Source organism: Phoenix dactylifera, chromosome 1, assembly GCF_009389715.1.
Source record: "Phoenix dactylifera cultivar Barhee BC4 chromosome 1, palm_55x_up_171113_PBpolish2nd_filt_p, whole genome shotgun sequence".
NCBI lineage: Eukaryota > Viridiplantae > Streptophyta > Magnoliopsida > Arecales > Arecaceae > Phoenix > Phoenix dactylifera.
The window spans coordinates 6451801-6469183 of NC_052392.1; the positions used below are offsets into that span (position 1 = coordinate 6451801).

At 40.6% G+C, this 17383-nt stretch overlaps 2 protein-coding genes across 4 annotated transcripts; both read right to left on the reverse strand.

Annotated features, from left to right (window-relative positions):
* Positions 1-284: 284 nt before the first annotated feature.
* Positions 285-2914, reverse strand: LOC103699462 (pentatricopeptide repeat-containing protein At5g12100, mitochondrial-like). The gene has a single exon (XM_008781479.4). The coding sequence runs from the start codon at positions 2904-2906 to the stop codon at positions 732-734; it is 2175 nt and encodes a 724-aa protein (XP_008779701.2). The 5' UTR covers positions 2907-2914; the 3' UTR covers positions 285-731.
* A 4180-nt stretch (positions 2915-7094) lies between these two features.
* On the reverse strand, positions 7095-13121 carry LOC103724022 (pentatricopeptide repeat-containing protein At5g12100, mitochondrial-like). Of its 3 annotated transcripts, none has more exons than XM_039124994.1 (2): positions 10464-13121; positions 7095-7451 (listed from the first exon to the last, which is right to left on the reverse strand). In XM_039124994.1, the coding sequence occupies exon 1, from the start codon at positions 13026-13028 to the stop codon at positions 10878-10880; it is 2151 nt and encodes a 716-aa protein (XP_038980922.1). In that variant the 5' UTR covers positions 13029-13121; the 3' UTR covers positions 7095-7451; positions 10464-10877. The 3 variants fall into 3 exon arrangements, with proteins under 3 accessions (XP_038980922.1, XP_008813367.1, XP_026656129.1); XM_008815145.4 differs by having other exon boundaries at positions 7095-7621; XM_026800328.2 differs by having other exon boundaries at positions 7095-8173.
* Between the last annotated feature and the right edge of the window lie 4262 nt (positions 13122-17383).

A 17383-nucleotide genomic window follows, 5' to 3' on the forward strand; every position in this document is an offset into this window, starting at 1 on the left:
AGTATGTGTTCCGTGAAGCTAATGGAGCTGCGGATTGGATGGTTTCTTATGTAGCCCACCATTCCGGTAGCACCCTATGGGTTGGTAATGGAAAGTTGTCCTTGGCACTCCGAGGCATTCTGTTTTTGACTTTATTGGGTGCATCCTTACTCGTCAGATATGATTCACCCGTCTTAGCGCGCGCGCGAAAAAAAAAAAAGAAAAAAAGAAAAAAAGAAGAGAGAGAGAGAGAGAGAGAGAGAGAGAGGGCAGCTACTCCTGCATAACATCTCAAACAACAGTACTAGAAAGAAATATGACATGTATTTAGAAGAGGCCTATCACATGTAAAATAAAATAAAAAGCAAATCAATTCCTAGTTCCTCGGGAGATTCCCAAGTACTCGAAGCATATCTCTCCTACATAACCTGGGCAGCTCATACACCAGATTTCAGCTCTCTTCAGTCATAGTCTCCCTCACATTTTATCAATAGGTAGCTCCACTTATTGCATTCAGCGTTCAAAACTGTTGGTGACCAAACATCTGCGATAAATAAGAGGCCAAAAAGAAACTCTTCACCATTTCTCTGCACAGAGCATACTTTTTCCTGGATATGTGGAATCAGCTATTTTTTCTCCATCTGTCAAGCATTATATCATTCTATTCCTGAAATTGCAAGAAGATTCTCAAAAAGAATGGTGACTCATCAGCTTGGATTACAATAAAAAAGGCATTAGAAGACTGCTTGGAGCTAATCCTTAATCTCAGTGCCAGGAACACAACAATTTCTTCTTATATCTGATCCTGTGTCGATCACTGAACTTGTGCAAGTCACTTCACAAAGTGACATCCCCCTCTCTTCCATCTCTTGCTGCAAAGCAAGTGCCTTTCTTTTATATCCAAATTTTTTGTAGGAATCAATCAGTACACTGTACACACCCCTATCAGGAGCCAGATTGTTTTGCAACATCTTCTGATATAAAGTATCAAGTTCATACATTCTTCCATCCTTGCCCAAACGACTTATTAATGCATGATATGTAGCTAAGGTGGGTTTGAGGCCTAACTTCTCCATCTTTTCATAGAGTTCCATTGCCTTCTCCGTACTGCTAACTTTGCAAAATGCGGAGATTAGAGTACCATATGTTATCACATCAGGGCTCAGACCTTCATTTCTTAATTGCGACGCCAAGTCTTCAGCTTCAGATAGGAATCCTTCGCAACAGAGGCCTTTTATTAGAGAATTATAAGTTACAATACTCAGAGAAATCCCTCTCCTCTTCATGTCCCCAATCAATTCGCTGGCACGTTGGAAGTTGCCCACTCTACCATTTGCATCGATGAGCATATTGTAGATTTGCACACTGGGTTGAATATCTCCGGCTACCAAGTCTTGGAAGAGGGCTTCTGCTTCAGCAATTTTGTGCTTCTTACACAAGCCATTCAACAGAGAACCATAAGACACAACATTTGGTTTGATCCCCATCTTCTCTTGCATCTCCTTAATAATTCCAGAGCACCTTTCAAATTGGCCAGCTCGCCCATAGGCATCGATGAGAGAATTGTATATCTCTACAGTTGGGAACACTCCCTTCTCCACCATCTCGTTCACCACCTCCTCTGCCTCGGCCATCCTCCCTAATTTGCACAATCCATTTATCAGCGAACTGTAAGTGATGAAATCGGACTTCAACCCAAGTGACTCCATCCGTCTCAGTGCAGAGAAGGCCCCCTCCAAGTCCCCAACCCGGCAGTAGCCATCAACTATCGTAGTATACATCACACTTGCTGGAATTAAACCCTTTTCTGTCAACCTCTCCAAGATCTCTTCGGCCTTGGAAACCTTCCCGTCCTTGCAAAGCCCATTCAACAAAATACTGCACGTGTAGGCTTCAATCTGCACACCCTTTTTCATCGATTCATCGAGCAAAGCAAGCGATGACTCCACATTCCCACATCTTGAATGCCCATCAAATAGAACACTGTAACTGAACCCATCAGGCACAAGCCCATCGGCCTCCATCTCTTCCAACAACTGTCTGGTTTCGTCCATGCGGCGAGCACCACAGAGCCCAGCAAGCAGGGAATTGTACGTGATGAGGTTTGGCTTCAAACCAGAAGCCCGTATCCTGTCCCGGATCTCAAAAGCAGAATCCAAGTCCCCAGCTTTACAATACCCATCAATCATCATGTTATATGTGACAATAGTTGGCGAGATTTCCCTCTCCACCATTTCATCAAACAGCTTCTGTGCATCTCCAGTTCGCCGCTCCCTCCACAAACCAGAGATGAGAACATTGTACGTGAAAGCGTCGGGCTTTCTTCGATCAACTCGCTCCATCCGGTCCAATAGCTCCAGAGCTCCATCGACATCGCCGGATTTTACAGCAGACTGGATGGCTTTGTTGTAGGCCGGGGTATCAGGGGAAATTCCGCAGGAAACGATCAAGGAGAAGAGATGCCGGGCATCCGAGTACCTCCGAGCGGAGACTAGGGCTTCGAGCAGTAGCTTGCCGTAGTAGACGGAGGGAAACCGTCGCCGGCCCTCGGGGATGGCGGAGAGGAGGTCGATGGCGGCGTCGGGGAGTTTGAGGTCGGCGCAGGCAGCGACAAGGACGCTTGCGACGGAAGGGGAGGGGGAGAGGGCTCGGAAGAGGTGGAAGGGGGAAGGGAATACATCTTTGTGGGAGAGGATTAGGGTTTTAGCGAGGGGTAGGGCGGACTCGAAGCGGCCGCGGCGGATGAGCGCTCGGAGCTTCTTCACGAGATTCTCCGGTCCTCCGCCACCGCTGCCGTCGACGTCTTCTGCTCGTTCGGTGTCTTTTCCTTCTTCGATGTTCGTGGAAACGGAGGACAGAGGTCTTCGGAAAGGGGAGGATGGGGGAGTTCGGATCCCGTCGACGGCGAGGCGAACGCGCTTCGCCATATCCTTGCTTTACGCGGGAGCAGGGGTTTTAGAGAGGTCTACATTTTTTTATTAAAAAAAAATAATCAAAATACAGTCAGACCCTCTTATTTAAAAATATTAAAAAAATACTACGAAGATGCCTTCTCAGTTTAGATTAGTTTCAATTAGCACCCTCTAATTTAAAAAAGTTTTAAAATGGTTCGATATGGTCTTGAGCTCAGGGCCGGCCCGAGCCTTAGGCGACTGAGGCGGTTGCCTAAGGCCCCGGGCCAACGGAAGGCCCCCGGAAGGTGAAGAGAGAGAGAGAGAGAGAGAGAGAGAGAGAGAGGGAGGGACCGTGACCAAAAGGAAGCAAAGGCCCCATATAAAATGGGATGAGCTGGCTACGAGTCTTCCCCCTTGATGGAAGGGAGGTGGAGAGTTTCTTGGCCTGCAGAGGGGAAATTTAGGAAGTTGGGGACTGTAGTTTTGTTTTGGATGGAGAGAGAGAGAGAGAGAGGAGGGATTTGGTTGGCTTGATACACGCCTGAAGCCACTCTTACCTTTCATCCCTTCTCTTGTTTGGTTTTGGTCTTGGTTTTCCTTCCCTCACATTACTCCTGATCCAGCTGGGCCATCAGGAAGAAAGGGGGATTGGAAATGGACTTCTTGGAGGGTGGAGATTCTTTTAATTTTCTCCTCTTGGTTTCTTCTCCCCACTTGGGTGGTAGAGAGAGAAGGAGGGAGGGGGTTGAATGGCTGCTGTGCTGTGAGTCAATTTCCCATAATGCCCTTACTTTCTCTTATAGAGAAGCTCCTGGAGAAATTCTTTTCTTTACCTTGACCATGAAGTGCCATGGGATGACCTTTTCCTATTCCGCTCTTGCTTGACATGATAAACAAAATTGCCAAGCATTATCTCAGTTATTTAATCAGTTTTATGGCCCTTCTTTTAGGATAATTACTTTTCTGCATTTCCATTCAAAAATAATATTAAATTAAAAAGATTTCTGGCCTATCTTTATTAGATTCATGTACCTTTGTTGAAATAGTGTACTTGATAGCTATCCATTTTCATATCATTTTTTTAATATTTTATATTTATTAAAAAAATTTATTATTAAAAAAAAGGTCTCATTCATTGGATTCGCCTTAGGCCCCCAAATGTATTGGGCCGCCCCTGCTTGAGCTACAATAATAATTCAATGCTGTTAAGATGTTATCATAAAAAACAATTTTACAACATTGCAATAATTTATTTATCAAATAATGCCTTCTTCTCCTCTTTTCTAAATGCTGCTGCCATTCTCATTCCTCCTTTTCCATCATCTTTTCTAACATCTCCTCCTTCTCTCCAATCTCGTTATCATCCTCATCCTTTCTCTTCATCCCTTCTCTCCATCTAATGTGGTTCGAGCCCTCCCCACTCTACTTCTCATCCCTCCTTTCTGCTAACCTTCGTTTCCCCTCTCCTCTCTCCTATATTGCGGATCTCCTCTTCTTTGTTGTTATCTTTTAGCTCAATTCATAAATTTTATAGAATTTTGAGCCTAATCATCCAAACATATTCTAAACCGGTAAGTTTCTTCTACTCTTTTCCATCCAAGCTCTTTGTACAGATACGAAGGTGCTCTTCTTTGGGTCAGGTAGACTGGATGGTCGTAATACGAGAGGGAGCTTCTAAACTTTCCAAAGTTGAGGAATCTTCGGAGGAGATCGTTTGACTTTGGAGGCTATTGACCCTGGATTTGAGTTTTTCATTTTGCTGCCATCTTTTCTTGCCCCCTTTGTATTGTATTTGCTTCCTGTACGTGGTCTTCTTTTTTTTTTTCAGTAAATAGGTGGCTCTGCCTCCTTTCATCAGTAAATGAAAAAATAAACAAATAAATTCTGATGGGACAAAGAATCACATTAGGTAAACCGTGTAACATAAAGGCCAAGTTAACAAATTTTAAACTAGAGGACCTCGGACAAAGTCGAGAGGTGAAGCGTGAACTTTTATCTTGGACCTCGGACAAAGTTCAGGACGATATTGGTATCCTAGGTACCCCTACCTCCTGGCTTTATCAAAGTGAACTTCGATGGCTGTGTAGCAGTGGACGGAAGTTGTAGAGATGTGGGATTTGTCATCAAGGATCACAACGCCAGACTTGTGGCGGCAGGTAGGCGAAGGATTTTTGACTCGTCAGTGGTGACCACTGAGCTTCGGGTGGCTTGGGAGGGTGTCTCCTATGCGAGGCGGGTAATGGGTGCGGGTTGCATCCTCCTCAAGGGAGACTCGACCACGGTGAGGGGGGGTGCTCAGTTGAGGATCGACCGTTGCTCGACGATATTCATAGGGCATTAGGGGAGGCTGACTTCTAGCAGGTCATGCACGTATATCGGGAGACGAACGATGCTACAGATTAGGTTGCTTTCTTCGCAGCTCATCACTCAGAAGGCTTTTTCTGAATAGACTATGGGGTTGTGGCTATGCCTTTGCGTAGCATTTTGTTTTTAGATTTTGTTGGCCGTCTTCACACTCGTCAGGTGTGAGCCGCCGATTTACCAAAAAAAAAAGCGTAAATTTTTTTTTTTTTTTAAGGAAGCACTTATACCAGTCGAAGGTGAGAAATCCCTCCCATGCATTGTTGAGTAAAGGGACACCATTGGGTCCAAACTCCTTGAAGCTACTCCCATACAAATTAAGCATATGTGCATTCAAATAATGTGAGGACCCATATAATGTGAGGACCCATGCAAAGGTATGTTTAGTTCCACATCGATTATTCGCCAAGTAGATCTTAGATATTTATATAAGATCAACAAATCGAAATAATACCTTTCGACTAGCCATTTTAGGTAAGATCCTAAATTATTACAAATGGTATTAAACAGGCGGATCAAGAGTTAACCCTACGCTTCAAAAATGACACTTGCAGTGTAACCCTTTCAGTAAAGAGCAATGATACTAGTTTACCTACAAAAAAAAAGTGGATGACTTGGCTCAAGTCATGCAGCTAATCCCACGGACCTGGGCGCAGGACGAGCTGCAACAATTTAGGCTCTTCCGTGCAGGTTGCTGTCCAGCCATGGGCGTCCAAATATGGGCGCTGGCCAACCCCTACAATGGGACCTATAGTGTAGGTTGAGTTGCACCCTGTCAAATAGACCCATAGATAATTTAGTTTGCCAATAACCAGAAATAAATCTCAATAAAATCTATCTAAAATAATTTAATAAGACGGATCTTTTTTTTTTTGGCAGAACAAACAATTTCTTGATATCCCATGAAGATAGACAGCTTGGCTCTAATGATGAAATTTGGCATATACTGAATCCTAGAGTGACCCAATCAGCTTATATTTCAAACGCATGCATCAATATCAACAGCTAGAAATCCCAACATTCTCCTAGGGATGATTCTGGTTTCTTGGAGTAAGAAAACTTTTTATATAAATAGCTTTCAACTGGAACCTACCCTCTATTGCTCAATATCAAATTCTTAAAAGGAAAGAAGCGTGTTAGAACAGACCTAAAAGGTCAAAGTCCGAGAGCATGAAATTAATTCATCTGATTTTAGCTCCTGATTGTTTCTTTTTTTTTTTTTTGATACAGCGGTACCTCACGCTCTACACGCATGAGTACACTCATAAGAGTCATAAAAAAGAAGACAGAGAGGAAGGAATAGAATCGAAACTCTTTCACAGAAATTCTCCTGAATGGTATGCCGCGAAGGAGGTACCTCCTGATTGTTTCTAAGATTACTACTCTATTTAAGCTTATGCAACGTTTTGGTATTTCTCTCGCTCCTCGGATCAACAAAGCAGAAATGTTTTCGTCTTTGATAAATTATAAGATAGAAGGCCAAAACAAAGGCAGTCCAATATTGCTTGCTATCTAAATCTTCCAATATTTTCACATAAGAGCTTCACAAAGAGTCAGATTGATGCACCTAGACAAGCACCATCATGCTGCTGCCTCCATGATCCGCACCAATTTTGGGGTTAGATAGGTACGGTTGACATGTCCATTCTGAATTATTCGCTGCTATGCATGAGATTGAAGAAAATACATGCGCAGATTGCAGCAATTTAGCAGAGGATGGTGGCATCCAGAGCTATTACGCGAGTAACATGTATTCTGTTTGCAGAACAAGATAATTACCAATAAAATATCCTTAGTTTACAAATAGTACTCTTACATAAGATTTTAGAGATAGAAAGTTTGCATTGACAGAGAGAAAAATGGCATCAAAAGTTTGTTTTCCTTTGAACTTGTATAAATAAATTGAAAAATAATGCAGACCTGTCCAACAATAACATCAATAAAGTGAATTTCTACTAAAGCTATGAAGTTTACGGTTTAAAACGACCGCTTCATGCCCTTCTTTAAAGTAATTGAAAAGTTTGATTTATATTTACAGCATTAAATGTTACAAGCCATGCTACAATATATATATATATATATATATATATATATATATATATATATATATATATATATATATATATATATATATATATTGCCAACCTGTTAGATGTCGCCATAAGAAATTTTGGTTGAAGAGAATGCTCATAAGTAGATTCCAGTCACCATTGGTTCCTGCAATCATTTTCAGAGATATAGATTAGTGCAGGCTAGAGAAGAGCCTAGGATTTGATTATACCAGGACTCAGAACTTTGCTGGAAAACAGAATAGCATATCAATCATTCAGTCAAACGCTGGGTGCACCGACTGAGCACCTCCTCCAACAGTTCCTTCTGCTTCATGGCTGCACCAAAAAAGAACACGAGTAACAAAAATTTCGTACCATGAAATTTCCTGTATGATTTAACTAACTCAGGATTTGTCTGAAGTTTCACTCTCCTTAAACTTGTCCGTCCTTGCAGAGAAACAGTGCATTGCAACAGTAGCTGTCACTAATTCTTAGATGGCAAACTTAAACAACCCTTGGATAAACATGACCTAGTTTGTCATAGAACTTGGAGACTCAAGTTTACATCTCAATCATGGATGTTTAAGAATATTCCTGTGTAACTGCATGACAACAATCAGAGAGAGCCCAACTATTTGCCTCGGTGGCACCTCATTATGGGCATGGCTAGTACCTTAAAAAAAGTGTGGGACTATTAAAAGAATCAATAAAATTGATTTTTCTATTTCAATCTTTTCAAACAAAACGCCCAGAAGCTAATTTAAGAAGAATCATAACTTAAACAGTCATTCCTCAAGACAACAAACCTGAACAGCTGTCTCAAAATCTCCAGAGAGAGGATGTAAGTTCAAAGTTTATCTTCAACTGGTGGTTGGTTACTTTATCATCCTATAAATCAATACAATGTTGTCGGATTCCTAGAAAAGATTGGAGGAAAAAGACAAAGATACCTGCATTATATGATTCTTATTTTTAAAAAAGTGTTCTATTAGCGAAATTTGAATTTTAACTATCCTGAGATGAAACACATATGCCTATCAATCTGATGCATCTAATAGTGAAAATTGAATAAATTTGCCTAATGGTTGGTTTTAATTCTGAAAATGGCAAAGATTATCTGTTTACCTGGTAATTGTATGTCCTTGTTTTTTCTGCATGAGCACCGGTGTCAACCTACAATTTTCTAATACACGCACACGCACACACACACACACACACATATATATTTGCAAATGCATCTGGTACTTAAAAATTCCTCATAATGAATATACCATGTGAATGTGAAAAGGCTTGCATATCACTGCTATGGTTCTTACCCAAAACAACAGCATCATGTGATTGCGTGCAACTTCTTTCAACCATGCTCAGAAAAAAGTACTCAACTAAAGCAATCCAAATAATCATATTTTATTATATTTCTTAAAGGTTAATGGCCATCATAAAAGAAAGCATCTCAACTTCATTCAACAAAGCTCTGAAAGAACTAAAAGTAAACCAATCTAACTGATCATATATTATTACATTGGGAAGGTTAACTGGCATGTCAAAAGAAAACAATAAAAATAAAGCTACGAGAAAACCAGTAAAAAAGGAAAACCACAACAATTTATGAACTATCGACCTTTTTTCTCTTGTTGGTACACGGCCTTTGTCTACTTGAGACACTTTCTAAATAGAAGTTCAAGTAGTAACCTACAGTATACGTATAAATGGTGAACTACAGCTTTAAATTTTGACTGTTCTTAATGTCAAGTTTCAAAAATTGGGGGGTTGTTTGGCTGTCAGGTTCTACTAAAATAGATCTGCACAAATTATAAATTTTATGAGTTTTATTTAAATGCTTATTTGATTGCTTTTACAAACAAAAACCCCTTGGATTCAGTTTACCATCTGGTGGAGCCAAATCAGTTTCAGTTTCAGCATTTTGACAGTTTTGGTGGCGCCAATTTTGGCAAGATCAACCACAAAATAACAAGAAACTAAGGGAAAAATAATAGAAAATATAACACAAAAACAGATAAGCAAATGAGGAGAATACATATTGTTTTCCTTCAATTAATTAGGGCTCATATATTTCTCAATGTAACAAATAAAAAAAATATAATGATAAGACTAAATCTAAATGTCTATTACCATAAACCAAATAGGTGCGGACTATAAATCATCTGTATATAAACATAGTGGACAAAAGGAAGTCCATAGATTCCCTAAAACTTGCAATAAAATGATTCTTTTGATTCTTTTGATGGCCTGATGATTTTTATATTCCTCGAAAAAAATGCTTTACTATCAAATCTAATAACTCTTTTGATGGCCTGATTCCTAATATATATTGCGAATGGTTTGAAGTTTCACCTAATGTGAAGTATTCAACTAGTCTACCTCACATCTAAGAATCACTAATTAGATAGGCTTCAAGTTGGTAGGAACATAAGTTGAAACATTTCATGCTTATACCAACATAATACACATTTATAAGCAAAGCTTTGGTCCATAGATTTATTTCATTGTTGTATTCAATTAGCAGTAACATATATATTTATAGCAAGCATTTTTCAATTACTAAATTCTGTATATAGAAAGGAAACTGCACATTATCTGTTACTTAGAATAAGGTTTTTTTAACTTTGCTTTCCTATAATAACATGTTGGCAGGTAAAGCATTTTGTTCCCCCTGCCTTCATCTTATACAGGTATATGCTCAAAAAACTTAACTATAAATTATCTAGGAAATGTTCAAAATATGTGCGGTACTTCCAAGACCAGCTAATATATAACAATGCATGACAAGAAACAATTCAATAATGCTTGAAGAACCTTTTAAAAGCAACACAGATATACAGAATTATCACTTCAATTACCTATAAATGATAATGAAAGAAGTAGGAGCAAATTACATGTTTCCTTAATGGTTAAAAGTAAACCTTGATGGAGTTGTATATTCATTCTGATCGAATAGAATAGCAAATAATTAGTTATAGTAGAAGAAGAAAAGTGTCATTCAGGTGCATAAATTAACTTACAGAAAATAAGAATGAAACAAGGAAACTACTCCTGCATAACATCTCAAACCATTGAGTTCGAAAAACATATAACATGGATATAGAAGAGACCTGTCACATGTAAATAAAATAAAAAGCATTTCAATTTTTAGAAAATCTAAATTGCAGAGTCATACCTGTTCCTCAGGAGATTCACTGAGTACACGAAGCATATCTCTCCTCCATAAACTGGGCAGCTCATACACCAGAATTCAGATTTCTTCAGTCATATTCTCCCTTTCATTTCATCATTAGGTGGCTCCACTTATTGCATTCAGACCTCAAATCTTTTGTTGACCAAACATCTGCGATAAATAAGGGGCCAAAAGAGACTCTTCACCATATCCCTGCATAAAGCATACTTTTTTCCTGGATATGTGGAATCAGCTATTTTCTGTCCATGTCTGTCTAGCACGATATCATTCTATTCTTGACATTGCAATAAGATTCTCAAGAAGAAAAAAGGTGCTTCATCAGCTTGGATTACCATATTACAAGCACTGCCTGGGGCTAGTCCTCAACCCAAATACCGGGAAGACAACGATTTCTCCTTATATCTGACCTTCTGTACACATGTCGATCACTGAACTAGTGCATGTCACCTCATAAAGGGATAGCCCCCTCTCTTCCATCTCTTGCTGCAAAGCAAGTGCTTTTCTTTCATCTCCATGTTTTATGTACAAATTAATTAGTAAACTGTATACACCCCTATCAGGAGCCAGATTGTTGTGCAACATCTTCTGATATAAAGTATCAAGTTCATACATTCTTCCATCCTTGCCCAAACGACTTATTAGTGAATGATATGTAGCTAAGGTTGGTTTGATGCCTAACTTCTCCATCTCTTGATAGATTTCCATTGCCTTCTTCGTATTGCTAACATTGCAATATGCTGAGATTAGAGTACCATATGTAATCACGTCAGGATTCAGACCTTCATCTCTTAATTGAAATGCCAAGTCTTCAGCTTCAGATAGGAATCCTTCACCACAGAGACATTTTATTAAAGAATTATAAGTTACGATGCTCAGAGAAATCCCTCTCCTCTTCATGTCCTCAAACAATTCACTGGCACGCTTGAGATTGCCCAGTTTACCATTTCCATCAATGAGCATATTGTAGATTTGCACATTGGGTTGAATATCTCTGGCTACCATGTCTTGGAAGAGGGCTTCTGCTTCAGCGAGCTTGCGCTTCTTACACAAGCCATTAACCAGAGAACCATAGGACACAGCATTCGGTTTGATCCCCATCTCTTGCATCTCATTAATAATTCCAGAACACCTTTCAAATTTGCCAGCTCTTCCATAGGCATCGATGAGAGAATTGTAGGTCTCCACACTTGGGAACACCCCCTTCTCCACCATCTCCTTCACCATCTCCTCTGCCTCAGCCATCCTCCCTAATTTGCACTGTCCATTTATCAGTGAATTGTAAGTGATAAAGTCAGACTTCAGCCCAAGTGACTCCATCCGCCTCATGGCAGAGAAAGCCGATTCCATATCCCCAACTCGGCAGTAGCCATCAACTATCGTATTATAAATCACACTTGTTGGAACTAAACCCTTTTCTGTCAACCTCGCTAAGACCTCTTCGGCTTTCGAAACCTTCCCGTCCTTGCAAAGCCCATTCAGCAAAATACTGCATGTGTAGGCTTTAATCTGGACACCCTTTTTCATCGATTCATCAAACAAAGTAAGCGATGACTCCACACTCCCACATCTTGAATGGCCATCAAATAGAATACTGTACGTGAACCCATCAGGCACAAGCCCATCAGCCTCCATCTCTTCCAACAACTGTTTAGTCTTGTCCATGCGGTGAGCATGAAAGAGCCCAGAAAGCAGTGAATTGTACGTGATGAGGTTCGGCTTCAAACCAGAAGTCCGTATCCTGTCCCGGGTCTCAAGAGCAGAATCCAAGTCCCCAGCTTTACAAAATCCATCAATCATCATGTTATATGTGACAATAGTCGGTGTGATTTCCCTCTGCACCATTTCATCAAACAGCTTATGGGCATCCCCAGCTCGCCGCTCCCTCCACAAACCAGAAATTAGAACATTGTACGTGAAAGCGTCGGGCTTTCTTCGATCAATTCGCTCCATCCGGTCCAATAGCTCCAGAGCTCCATCGACATCGCCTGATTTCACTGCAGATTGGATGGCTTTGTTGTAGGCCGGGGTATCAGGGGAAATTCCGCAGGTAACGATCAAGGAAAAGAGATGCCGGGCATCGGAGTACCTCCGAGCGGAGACCAGGGTTTCGAGCAGAAGCTTGCCGTAATAGAGGGAAGGGAACCGGCGCCGGCCCTCAGGGACGGCGGAAAGGAGGTCGAGGCCTGCGTCGGGGAGGTTGAGGTCGGCGCAGGCGGCGACGAGGAGGGTGGCAGCGGAGGGGGAGCTGGAGAGCGCTCGGAAGAGGTGGAAGGGGGAAGGGAATTCCTCTCTGTGGGAGAGGATTAAGGTTTTGGCGAGGGGTAGGGCGGACTCGAAGCTGCCGCGGCGGATGAGAGCTCCGAGCTTCTTCACGAGATTCTCCGGTCCTCCTCCTCCTCCTCCGCCGCCGCCGCCGCCACCGACTTGGGCTCCTTCGATGTCTTTCTCTTGTTTGGGGTTCGTGGGATCGGAGGAGAGGGGTCGCTGGAAAGGGGTGGTTGGGGGATTTCGGGCTCGGTGGGCGGCAAGGCGAAGGATCTTCGCCATGTCCCAGACTCCCAGTACGCAGTGGCAGGAGCTCTACAGGGCTCTCGTTACGTGCCCGCAACGGGGACTGGATCAAGTTATGCTTGCGAAACGGTTCACGTTGTACGTGCCAAATCAACAATTGCATGAAGTGGTCAAATCAGCAATTATAGGCTTGATGATTTCTTTTGCTCATGCATGATGAGTGCCCAAAACATTTCCCTTTTAGATTATATCAAGTTTAGCAAAGAGGTTGGATTTAAATGGAAAGAGAATATCATTCGGGAGAGAGACTCAGCCTCTTGATTATGTGCCTTAGGAAGGAAGGGCAGAAGGAGGTGGAGCATCCGCTTCTAGACGACATTCGTCGGATGCTACGAGAGTACCGGACTTTCCAGATCAGACATGTCCTTCGGAAGACGAACCAGACTGCTGACTGGATCGCCTTTTTCGCTGCGTACCATTCGGAAGAGTTTCTCTGGACTCAGCAGTCTTTAGTATCCTTTGCTTTGTGTAGGTTGCTAGATTTTGATGGAGCTGGCTGTGCTTATGCTAGAGTAGTGTGAGTAGCCGATTCACCAAAAAAAAATAGAAAGAGAATTTAAACTATGATCTGTAATTTTTTTTGGTACAACGGCTGCTTACATCCTACGGGTGTGAATGGAGCCAACAAAATCAGAAAAACAAGAAGCTACATAAAGGCTTCAACACAGACATGTAGTCCGTTTAGATAAATTCTCTAGCAACCCAGTTAGTGACACCATTTGTCTCTCTGTAAACATACGTAATCTGGTAGGAATCACACTTTTCTAATAGACCGCGGATGTCATGGATCTGCAACTTTTTTCCATCAGCATCTTCCTGACCTCGGACCACTCTTTTTCACCTACTAAAATCCACATTCCTCCAAGGTGTGTGCATCCCTTGCTGCCTCAATGTATGCATATAAATATCATCTACTCTTATCAAAAGATTAGTTAATATGGAAGACTTCAGGACTACCATCCATAGAAGTTTCTAATCCTTTTAAAGCACATATTCATGAACAAGTTTTCTGATGAACAATTTATGGAAGCTTGCTACTTCAAATAACAAAGAATTTTTTCTTCTATAAGGCACAAGCATTCCTACTATTATATAGTTCATTAACTACAGATCACAAGCTTGTGAAAGTATATTAAAATTCTTGATCTTTGCAGCTGCGAGATGGATGCCTAATTGGTTTTTCTATTCTTTTATTACTAAAGTACTCCACCTAATATACTTTTTGATTGAACTTGACCTATCCTTTCTATTCAAATGCGGCCAGCAACTCTCCTTCCACAGATGTTTATGCGTCGTTTTGTTAATAGTTGGTTGGAATACATTACACATCTAGAAGCGGCCCATTATATTTGGAGGCCTAAGGCCGTTTTGTCTTTGCAGCTTTTTCTACAGTGAGCCGGCCTAAGACGAACTTACAGATGGGCCTTTTTTCTTTTCTATTTTGTTTTTAAGATCTTTCCTGCGGTAGGTGTTCTTTAGGCCAGGGCCTTAAGCGATCGTCTCAGTTGCCTAAGAGTTGGACCGGCTCTGCACACATCTCGGATTGCATACAGTGTGATAGTGCACACGTTATTCATTTTCTCATTGCATGCCAATGCACCAAAATTACGTTGTTCATTTTATGAATCATCGTGGCAATACAAAAATGCTTGCTGCTATTTCATGAGCATAACCTTATGAGCACATGGTGAACATATGCTCCCTCATAAGGCAATAAATACATTAGTTACAATGGATGAAAATATGAAGTTATATTTACTTGGTGACATGCCATCTTATAATTTACCACAGATGATACCATAGGCTCTTCTAAGTCCAGCCAGTCCACTATTTCTATCAAAAGGTATTATAATTAAATCTACATGCAATTTAGGTGAAGATTAACTGTATGTAGCATCACCCCCGAATAATACCCTCTAGATATGGACTCCAAAAGACAATCTAAACTATATTCTTTTTATATCTTTTAAAACCCACCATCTATCTCAAAGGAATTTTTTCAAGATCGATTATAGCATCCTTTGCAGCCTCAAACCATATATATGAATCATGACTCCGATCTTCTGTTTTCTGAAACAAATGTGGCTGGAATTTTTCTTTCTCGGCTCTCAAAGTAGCTTGGGGGAGGGTAGGCTCATTGGATTGAATTAGCGTGGTTCGATTTTACCAGGAGCATACGGCATTACCTGTCGAATAAGCGGTGAATCACGGCATGATATACTAGAAATGGGATATTAAAGACCACCCTTCATAAAAGTTTCTAAATTTATCTTTTAGGGCACATATTCATGAATCGATTTATGGGAATTAGCTAGTTACTCAAAAAAAAAAAAAAAGTTTTCTTTTTGTAGGACAAGTTTGTCCCATTTTTTTATACTATTATCTAGACATAACAAGCTCATAATTCCAGGCAGAAGATGGATGTCGATGTGGATTTACTATCCTTATATTAATAAAGTAGTTTACCTAACATGCTTTTTGGTTCAACCAACAAGACTTAACCTACATTTTCTGGTTAAGTGCAAGTCAGCATCTAATTGGACAGATGCTTATGTATCGTTTCTTAGTGGTTGGTTAGAGAGTAGGAGAAGAGAGAAAAAGGAGAGAGAGAATTGCAGACCAAAGAGGCGCTCGTAAACAGTCTCTATTAAAGGTGTTGTTATCGGACTCATATTTTCATGCCTGCCGACGCTGCTTAGAAGCGTCGGCAAATTTTGGCATCGGAGCCAAAATTATCGATGCCTCTATCTAGTGTCGGCATGATATGTTGGTATTCACAATCTGCGAAAACTAATAAATCTCCACAGAACCATCACTCCCACTTAAGAAGATTGTCCCCTGTTAGGATCTAGTTCTGAAGAGCAAGCCACGCAAAGAAGATAACTTCCATGGGTATTGGAACTTCCCATAGATGGTTAGCAATAAGATCACGGGTGCTGGAGTTGATGAGAAACTTATAATAGAATTTTAGCGAAGAATGCCATCCAGTGTTTTCAATTCTAAATGTTACCAAGCAACTAAAGCCATCCACCGAGTCTAGCATCTCAGCAAGATTGGTGGTTTTTCTTTGTTCGGCCAGATACCTAAGCTGTTCGGTGCTAACTAACTAGTCCAATGCTCTATTAACAGTTTAACATCCTCTCCATTGAAAGAGAGATGAGGAATAATGTCGAAGAGAGAAGCACATCAGATGGTCTATCCATCCATCTAAAAAAGTACAGGCTTGTATTTAGCCCCATATTAGTTATTTGCTGAAAAGATTTTGAATATTTATAAAATTCGAAAAATATTTTTTGCTAGCTTTTTTGGACAAGATCTTGAATTGTGACAAATGATATAAGAGTGAGTTCGGTCAACGATCCATGTGGAACATAGAACACTGTAGTATATCGATCACAGGCTGCATGGTGCTTATGATTAAACTTGAATAGATTTGAACCTTTAGTTTTGAAAGAACTCGATATTATATCGGCTCTAAAATAAGTATTAAATCCAACTTCAAATAGGCCACAGATGATTTTTATGCTTAACATCTAAATCCTGCTGTAGGATTGGGACTCTTGTTAACCCTCAGATTAACATGACACACCCATGTCCCATCCCGAAAAGGACTGGGATTTGATTTTTTTTTCCTTTTATTTTTTTGGTTGCAACGGCCCTAGTCACAGATCCTACTTTTTTTAATTCAGTAAGTCACTAATGCTGGAATAAATTTGTGAAAGAGTAATTAAAGTTGGATAGGATGGCGAATGTATGAAACTACCAGCAAAAATATTAGAGCCCTTGTAATTAATGATCACAAGGGGAAGATGGAATAGGAAAAGGCAGGAACCAAGAAGACGTAAGGAGAGCTAGAAGCTAATTAAACAAGAGTGTAGCCTTCGAGCGCGTATGAGAGGGAGAGAGCGAGAGAAAAATTATAGCAGTCTTTGACGTTTCTCACCATGCTTTCCTGCATTAACTAGGGAGGGCAAGAGTTTAAAATCATAAAGGCAGGCACGCATATAGACACCACTTCTTTTTTTTAATTTAGGAGAAGGGCAACCGTCATTCCTACTAATACAATAAAACCTATGTTGATCCTACAAAAAGCACAAAAATGGTGGATGACTAAAGAAAGCATGTACCCTTGTCTTTAAATGAAATGAAGACTAGCAAATTAGAACATACATTGCTGCTAGGCTCCACTCTCTTGATACAACGGTTAATTGGTGGATCCCATCTAGGTATAGGTGATGCTAGAATAACCAGAGCAGGCTTGTAGTTCTCATAAAGCTAGCCGCTAGAGTGCTGTACAACAAAAATGGCGATTCAATCAGCCGTACTATTCG

Bases quoted from the DNA above. Each gene is read 5' to 3' on its own strand.
- LOC103699462 (XM_008781479.4), bottom strand. From the start codon at position 2,906: ATGGCGAAGCGCGTTCGCCTCGCCGTCGACGGGATCCGAACTCCCCCA.
- LOC103724022 (XM_039124994.1), bottom strand. From the start codon at position 13,028: ATGGCGAAGATCCTTCGCCTTGCCGCCCACCGAGCCCGAAATCCCCCA.